The 9,657-nt window shown below is 39.3% G+C and overlaps 1 protein-coding gene across 2 annotated transcripts; it reads right to left on the bottom strand.

The window, feature by feature from the left end:
- Positions 1–319: 319 nt before the first annotated feature.
- Positions 320–8,463, bottom strand: Nlrp4g (NLR family, pyrin domain containing 4G; the record flags this gene model as incomplete). 2 transcript variants are annotated; one of them, NM_001346422.1, is given in 4 exon segments in its annotated part: positions 320–489; positions 3,270–3,434; positions 3,865–4,023; positions 6,851–8,459. In NM_001346422.1, coding segments are annotated over 4 exon segments (2,103 nt in total), but the record flags the coding sequence as incomplete, so codon positions are not given.
- Between the last annotated feature and the right edge of the window lie 1,194 nt (positions 8,464–9,657).

Raw genomic sequence — 9,657 nt, 5'->3', positions numbered from 1 at the left:
CCATCCCCAAGCTCTCAGGAAGCACCTACGGTCAGATTTTGACCCACCCCAAAACTATATATGAGAATCCTCTCCAGGAGTAATAAAGGTATGTGAGAATTACTCTTGTCATCTGAGAGCTTCTGTCATAAGAACTATAACACTGCCACTAGGAAAAGAGATCTGCTCTCCCAAAAATACCACCAGAAGCCCCCACCGAACACCCCTCCCTAGCTAGTCAGCCTCCTGCAGGCTCAACCCAATTCAGCAGATCTGGTAACAAAGGCAAGTTTCATACTATTTCCACAGTCTCCACAAGGTGCATCTCCCAAGGCTGCTTACACTAAGTACTCCAGAATGCAGTCTGGGTGGCACAAAGCCTTGCACAGTAAGGATATTCCTTGGTTCAAATTGTTGTATGCCAAATTAAGAACCTTCAATGTCTTGCTGCTCATCAGGACAGAGCCAAAGATCTTGCAGTCATCAGGTGAAAGTTTACAGTGTGATACCCTGTAGAAAAAGGATAACATCTTATTCTCCTCTGTCTTCATGGTGTTTTCTATTGCTATCCACATGAAGGAGGTTTGGAACCTCTTAGAACTTGACAATGCTCTTTATTAAACAACAAAAAACTGACTTATTTTTAATGTGAATGAGTGTTTGCCTATATGTTTATGTGTGCACCAAGATGTATAGCTGGTACCTAGACAGACAGTAAGGGGGTGTTATATCTCCTAGAACTAGGTTGTAAGCTGTGGTGTAAAGTGTGAATGCTTCTCTGCATGAGGAGCAAGGGTTCTTAACCTACCCAGCCATCTTTCCTGCTGAGTTTTAAAATTACATTTATTTATTGGTATATGTGTGTGAATCCATTAAGATACCAGATGTAACATACACTAACTATCTCAGTAAATTGTGATGTGCTGTTTATGCTTGCTGAAATTGAACTCTGAGAGTGAGGATGTCTTTTCTGTCCCAGACTCCAGTATATTTATTGCAAATGTCCTCTAACACTCTTTGGACAGGGATGGGCTGGCCCATCTAGATCTGTAATAAGGAGTGGAGATAAAAGTCACACAGCACAGCCCAAGACTAAAACCACTGTGTTCCTGAGATTGGCTGGATGGTAAGCCAGTACCAATCAAAGTTACTATGCTGTTTATGCCACAACATGATTATGGCATACATCATGAAAGAGAAGGAAGGAAGGAACTCATGGGTAGAGAGAATGCTCTACTCTACCTGGAACTCTCAATGGTGAACTCCAGCAAGGCTGTGTCAAGAACTCCCCAGTTATTTCTGCTGGATGATACAAAGCACCTTGCTTACTCATGCTATTTGCAGATATTATCTAGGTACTATCTATCTGCTGTTGTTTCTTCTTTTACTTGGGGCCCAAAATGCATACCCTGTTCCTCGTCTCAGATCAGGAGATCAGGATTTCCTCTGACTGCTTCAGTGAGGTTTCCTGAGTCAATTTATGCTGGATGTATGCAGTCTCTAATATGATGTCCCCTTTAGTTTTCTTTCTCACTGGGCCATCATAGGCACTTCTGATGATGTTTTAGATCTGAGGATAATTTGCTAGCTATTTGTGGCTACTTTCTGCTACTAATTTTTTTTATTTTTCTTGCTGTACAGCTCAATAAAATTAATCATTGAAAAACAAAAGCATAGTTATCATAGACCCATACAGAATAAAAGTGTACATATCAAGAACTATACAGCTGGAGAGATGGCTCAGCAGTTAAGAGCACTGACTATTCTTCGGAAGGTCCTGAGTTCAAATCCCAGCAACCACATAGTGGCTCACAACCATCCGTAATGAGATCTGATACCCTCCTGGGATGTCTGAGGACAGCTACAGTGTACTTACATATAATAAAGTAAATAAATAGAACTATAGTCCTCCATATTCATCCCCCCATTACTGTCACTAGCCACAAACCAAGAATCACTATCCTTCCCTCTAATACCACAACCCTGTTCATCACTGAATTTTATATGTGAAGCACATGGCACCCTTCTGAACCAAATTTGTGCCACCAACAATATCTGAGATCCATCTAAATATAACGAATAACCATGGATTTCTCAACCAGGCTACAGTCAGTCAGAATTTCAACGTTTCAAGGGTATGAACACCTGGCAGGAATGGTTTAGGAAGCACCCATCTATCAGCAAATGGAGTCATTTAACCATAGACCTTACACTTACCAGTGAGAATTCTGAGTTCTGCGGTAAGTTAGAAACCATGAAATCTGAACTGAAGCTATAGTTTCCAAAGTGGATGTATCCATTAGAAATTAACTTTCACATTCCATAGTCACTTCAATTTAAGTAAAGTTTAAATTAGACTTACTTATTTTTATTTCTCATAGGAGTTTTTTGCCTGCATGTGTCTGCTACCACATGTGAAACTCGTGCCTGTAGATATCAGAAGGTATAAGTTCCTCTGGAACTAGAGTTACAGATAGTTGGGAGCTGAGTTGTGGTCCTCCAGGAGAGCAACTAATTGTCATAACAGCCCAGTGTTTTTAATTATTATCAATTGCATTATTTATTTATTTACATTGTGTGTGCATGTCCAAGTATATATGCTATAACATGCAAAAGACAATGTGGTGAACATGGAACAAAAGAGAACAACTTGTGGAACTTGGTACTTTCCTTTCTCCATGTGGGTCCTGGGATAGAACTCAGGGTTGCAGAGTTGGCAGCAAATGCCTTAATCCACTGATCCATCTCACTGACTAGCTGGGATCAGTTCCTAAAGTGAGGAAGTCTATACATGAACAGTAGAAAAATAGGACACAAGTACACAAATTAAAAACTGTTGTCCTGTGTTGGTTTTAATGTCAACTTGATACAATCTAAAATCACATAGAAAGGGAGTCTCAATGACGAGTTCTATAAATGGGGAGACCTGTGGGCATGTCTATGGACTATTTCTTAAGTTAACTGAGAAGGTAAGTCTTGCCCACTGTGGCAAGAAACAGGAACCTGACCTACATATGAATGGGGAAAGTCAGGTGAACACTAGCATGTGTGCATCAATCCTCTGCTCTTTGCTCTTGACAGCCATGCATGTGATGGGGCTATGTTTTCATTTTTCTGCTCCCCTGGCTTCCCACAGCAATAGCCTAAAAGCTGAAAATTTGAATCCAATAAAAGATTTATTTGTTTCTATTATTGCTTAGTTCAGAGCATTTTTGTCATAGCAAGTTGTATGAAAATTAAGATGTCTCCTTTGAGGGGAGTCAGTGAGCTAGGAGAACACAAAGACTTACACAAGTTTTTCTATGTTGCACTCTGCCTGGTTCAAGACATCACACAACAGTTTCACCTCACTGTGAGTCAGAAATGAGCAGCCAAGGTCCAAATATTGCAAACTGCAGTTCTGAATCAATTCAAAGAATGCGTGGTTATCACCAAAGAAGTGCACATTATTTGCCCTGCAGAACAAGGAAATGTATCCATCAATTTCCATCCAGCCCAAGCTCCTGTCTTTGGAAAGATCCTCTATCCCATACTGACCACATAACTCTAATTTTGTACCCCAGTTCCAGCTCACTGGTTCTCGAGCTGGGTAATTTTTCTCTTCCATGTAGAATTCTGAGAAACATATTGAGGCAATGTTGGCTGTCACATGAGGAAGCTACTGGCATCTAGAAAGCAGAACCCTGCACATGCTCTCAACATCCTAAAATTCATGGGCCAGCCCTCAATGAAGAATGGTCAGAAATAGACATTACAGGTGTCAAGACAGTAAGATTCCACTTTAGACTACATAAACCTTCATTTATGCAGTTAGCTGAGAGATGTTGGGAAGGCTAGTCCGTTATTTCAGTGATATGACTAAATCTAAGTCTACTTTTAACTTACACAAGTTTGTTAAGGGTGAAGCTGGGGTATTTCAGATATTCATACAAGATTCGAATGGCTGGCTCATTGAAACTAGTGTCTTTTATTTGGAGTACCTGGATGTCTTTACTCCTTACAAATACAGAGCACATATCATTCCAACAGATGATTAGTTTTTTCCTGTTACAGAAGAGAAAGGAATTGTTAGAAGTTAATTCAAGGGGGTGGAGAGATGGCTCAGTGGTTAAGACCATTTACTATTCTTGAAGAAGACCTGAGGCCAGTTTCCAGCACCAATGTGGTGGTTCACAACCATCTGGAACACCAATTCCTAGGTTATCTGACACCTCTTCCACCCACCATGGGCATGCATACCATGTACATGCACACATGTAGGCAAAAACATTCATACCCACAAAATATTAATAAACAGATGATAAAATGTGCCAGAGCCTTCAAAATCTACTCTTTTACAAAAAGTTAAGTCAAGCCATTCACAGCACATAAATGTAGCAAACTGAATCCCAAACTGGGTAAGGGTAGTGACCTAAGGTCATTTCCTATTTCCAGTTCTTAGTTAGACATATGGCAAGGTCTGTGGGATTCTAGATGTTACAGCTTGAATGTAGAGATGCAGTTAATGTCTACTTGGAAAAGGACAGAGGATTCTGAGAATCCTATGCACTGGGGACCATGCTTGTCTGGGGCTTTCACCTACCCTCCCAACTTCCACAACAGCATAAGACAACCTAGATATAAGACAACCTAGACATCTTGGCAGTGTTGAAGTTGAAAAATCCTGTCTTACAAATAACCTTGGTAGTTTTAGAACGAAAAAATGAGGCAGGGTTCTGGAGCTACTGAGTCAAAACCTAGAGCAAAGATCTGGCTCAAGCTTCAGATGCCACTACTTACTCAGTACGTATCTTGGATGATATATGTGGCTTCTCTGTCTACTTTCCTCAACTCTAACAGGATAATCAAATTTGCCTTGTAACATTTCTTACTGTGTGTGTGCTACATTATGTGTGTGCAGGTCAAAGGAGAACTTGTAAGAATCATTTTTCCTACCTTGCAGTCTAAGCCATTGAACATAGGTCATCATTCTTGAGGACATGAACCTTTTGTCTGCTAAGCCATCTTGGCAGTGTGCCTTACATGTTTCTGAATACGAGTCAATTTAGAACTTTTTTTGTGTGTATATAGTTGTGAGTGCATGTGAATATGTGTGCATGTATGTGCTTGCGTATGAAAACCATGTCTCTTGCCTCCTTAGTGCTGGTTTGTTTTTGGTTTTGTTGTTGTTGTTTTTATGTGGATCCAGCGGATGAAACTGAAGTCCTCTTGCTTCTGCAGCAACTGAGCTATCACCATATTCCCCTTAACACTTCACCTTTATGAATTAGTTTGCAGCTAAGGGATCAAGAAAGAGTCTGAGTATGATGTTTGTATCTCAGAAGGGCAGAAAACACACATGACATAAACCGTCACACTCCATCCCCACAGTATGGTGGGTTAATATCATTGTTATCTTGATAATAAGGCCACTATAACTAAGAAAAGGAAAGTCTCAAGGATAAATTCCAGGGTTCCTAAACAGTCAACTTTACTTATTCTAATGATGCAGAAAGATCAGAAGTTTAAGGCAGCCTTGATTACAGAATGAATGGAAGGCTAAACTGTGCCTCTAGACATGAGCTGGGGTTGTAGTTCCTAGTAAAGTGTGAGCCTGGTATATATGATGCCCTAGATTCTATTCTCAGGATTGAAAAAAAATTCATCAAGAGATCCAAATTTTTATACACATATACTTTTGTTGTTTGATTTTTTTTTGAGACAGAATGTCGCTCTTTAGACCAGACTGACCTGAAACCCACTTTTTCTATAGCCCAGAATAGTTTAAAATTCTCAGAAAATCTCTTGTCTCAGATTCCTGAGTGCTATGGTTACAAGCATGAAAAGCTCCCACCTGGCTCAGTTTGATTCCTTAGATACACTTATGTATTTTAGGCCTGCCCTGTACTTGCTATATAAACAAAGATGACCCTGAATTTCTGATCTGCCTCCATTAGCTACATGTACCACTACACTCTGGTTTTATATGATGCTAGGGAACAAATCCAGGATGTGTGCAATATAGCAGGCAGTACTCTGTGAACTGAGCTACTTTCTGGGTCCCTGTCTATATGAACTGATGTATCACGGCTAATCCATAAATATGCAGAACTAATACCTAACAAAAAATAGCTAGGCAAGAAAGCACATGCCTTTAATTCATGTACTCTGGAGATAGGAAGATGGATATCTGAATTCCAGGCTTGCCACAACAACATAGTGAGATCCTGTCTCAAAACAAATAACAAAATAAATATTAATAATATCAAATAACATGTCTGTAAAAGAGACAGTCTGAGGCTCAAGATGGCATCTATCAGGATGGAGACAATTTGGTGGTTAATTTAAGAGTGCTTATGTTTCTTCTGATATTAAGAATTTGGATCCCAGAACACACATCTGGCATTTAACTATATAGCTCCAGGGTGTCTGATGATATCTTCTAGCCACTGAGGCCATCTCTACATGTGTGCATACTAACATACAACCACAAACACACAAAATAAAAATGAATCTTAAAAAAATAGAAACTGCTGTCAAAACAGGTGAATTTCTTGTTTTTCCCTTAAAAGTTCTATTTTGTTTTTAAAAAAAATTTTAAACCATTTAATTGAAATAGAATTACATCACTTTCCCCCTTCTATCCCTATTCTGTACCTCCAACAATCGAATTGACAGCTTTTTTATTGTTTACACACACACACACACACTCACATATACACAAAACCTGTTGAGTCTGGTTTTGTTGTTTGTGTGTAAGTAGGTTCTAGGCTGACCACTCCCCATTGGACAACCAGTATGGGTGAGTTTTGAATCTGTCCCTGTATAGTTATGCTTTATATAAACAGATTTGGAAAATTGGACTGAAAAGAAAGATAGTGAATGGACTCACATACATCTCTGGTTTCCTTTTTCATTCAGGACATTTTGGGTTGAAAAGGATAGTTTCTTCAGTGTAGAACAGTGTTTCAAGCAATAGGCAGCAAGAATTAAATCAGAATAATTCTTAGCCACAAAGTTAATCTGTTGCATACAATTCATTACTTTCACTAGGAAGGCTTCATCTTCTATCTCAGACAGACAGCAAAACAATTTCATGCCATCTATTTGTTCTTGAAGCTCTGCATTGCCACTTATGGTTTCCAGACACTGATATAACTTATGCTGTATTTTCTGAGATAACCTGCGGCCAAAAAACACCACAAGCTTTTCTTGTTCTGATTTCTGTAAAAGACCAAAGATGAAACAGCCCAAAAATATCCATTGTGTTTTTACTTTCTTTAAAAACATAAACAAGACAGTCTCTATACTTTTAACATCCTGGCTAGGGTGGTCCACATGGCTCTTTAGCAGATAAAAGATGGCAGCACAGACCTCCTGAACAGATGGGTGGAGGAATATGTAATAATTTTCAAATTCTCTGATCTTTCCAAGCATTCCAATGTCCAAAAGTGTGGGGATGTCAGAGTCCAAGATCCCATTTCTCCTGAGAGCCTCCTCACCAAACACAAATGTGTCAGTCCACATGCCCTCAGCAGCTAGAGAACATAAGCCCTGCAGCTGGTCTTGGCTTTTCTTACTTGGATATTGGGCACTTTGGGGAATGAACAAATTCAAGATGTGAGTGGTATACAGGGAAGTGATATGTCGGCAGACAGAGACTGGGTCTCCTCCCTTCTCTATCTCCTCTTTTAGACAAGTAGCCACCATCCAGCAGAGCAGAGGGACCTGACATATAGTGAACAGCTGCTCGTTTTCTCTCACCAAACTGAAGGCCTCTTGGGCTCTGATCTTATCTTGGAACAATCTGTGGAAATATATCTTAATACTTCTCTCATCGAATGCAGTTGCTGTTTTCACATCTGTGCACAGAATCCTGTCCTCCATTTTCTCAAAAGTCTCTGGGGTAGTGGAGAGGAGGAAAGAGGATTCAGGGAGCATCTTCCTCGTGAGCAAACTGCTCAGCAGTATACTCACTGGCTGCTTCTCCATGCAGTTGTCACACAGCTCTGATTCCTGTTTGGTTAAATCACATTCCATCCCTTCCAAGCTGTCAATGATAAATAAGAGTTTCTCAGGTTGGGATAGGATCTCCTCTATAGGAGCCGAGGGGCTGGGCCACTCTCTGGAGATAAGTTCAGCAAGGCTGGCTGTCTTCAACTGCTTCACATCTCGACAGCAGAAGTAGAAAGTGTAGGAGAATTTGTTTTGAAACACCAGGCCTTTTGACCAGGCCAGCATTAAATTTTTCAACATCATTGTCTTGCCAATTCCAGCCATGCCTTGCAGAAACACCATGTGTGGCTTCTTTTCAGTTCCCTTTGATATGAGAAGGTTCTCAAAAGTGTCACAGTCATTCTGAATGAAAATCTCTTTAATGAAATCTTGAATACGGACGTTAAATTTTTTGGAGCAATCATGGGTCAGCTTTTTCTTCAGATGATCTCGATATAACTTTGGGTTTCCTGAGTCAGTGAGTCCAAGAGGGGAAGAATCTACAACATCTCAAAGTTAAGTTAAACATTCACCTATATATTGTCTTATTTCAGTAGTTTAACTCTCAGAATGTACCTTTAATATTTTTTTATTTTTAATTACATGATAGAGGGTGCCTATGGAAGTCAGAGGTGTTAAATAAACCCAGAGCATGTGTGTGCATGTGTATACACAAAAAATAAATGCAAGAAAAGTCAAAAGAAGTCAACAGGTTGATTTTCTTACTGAAGAGCAAGAGCAGAACGTGGAATAAAGAGCCTAAGGATAATTGGAAACAAAATCCAGCCTATATAAAAAAGATTTTAAAAAAAGAAATATACACAAGACATATTAAGATCTAACACATGAGGATCAAGAGATGGCTCAGTGGTGAAAAGCACCCAGAAGACCTGGGTTTAGTTCCAAGCATCCCCATGGTAGCATCCACCGTCTGTAGGTCCAGTACCAGAAGAGGTCTTCTTCTGGCCTACAAGGGCATGGAGCACATACATGCATGCTGGAATGCTCAAATACACATAATATAGCTTCCAACTCTTCTCATATATTTGATCATGAATTAAAGATTTAATATGTGCAACTAGAATCCCAGAAGAAGGTGGCATAGAAAGAACATCACAGAGACAATCTTTAAACAAATATAGACTGAAGAGTAAAGAATATTTTCTAACCACAAATCTAAGATTATCAATGAATCCCAAGCAGAATGAGCTTAGGAAAAAAAATGAAACAAGAAAATGTACATCTAGGCTTATCATAGTATGACAGTGGAATGTCAAAGACAAAGAAGTGAATTAAACCTTAAAGCATTCATGGTATCTTATACCAGGATAAATAAAAGTGTGACTTTTAAGATCATAGTGTTTAATGAAATATGGCTTTTCTGTTATAAGCTTTTGCTTGTTAAAGCAACAGCAAAGACTGAGAAATTTTACTTCATACTGTATTACATAGCTGTTTGAAATACATACATGATATGTATGTGGGAGAATAAGTGGGGGAGGAGTACAGTATACATGCATGTGAAGACCAGAGGTTTGCATTGAGTGTCTTCTTCAGCTGCTCTCTGCTTTTAAAAAGTGAGTTATTAATTTTTTTAAATTTTGGTGAATATGTGCTTTTGTCTACATGCATGTATGTACATCAGATGTGTATACTACCCTCAGAGGATAGAAGAAGGCATGGATACCCTGTAACTGTAGTTAC

Source organism: Mus musculus, chromosome 9 (assembly GCF_000001635.26).
Source record: "Mus musculus strain C57BL/6J chromosome 9, GRCm38.p6 C57BL/6J".
NCBI classification, from domain to species: Eukaryota; Metazoa; Chordata; class Mammalia; order Rodentia; family Muridae; genus Mus; species Mus musculus.
Note: the sequence above shows the minus strand (reverse complement) of the source record. Positions and strands in the feature narration are given on the sequence as shown.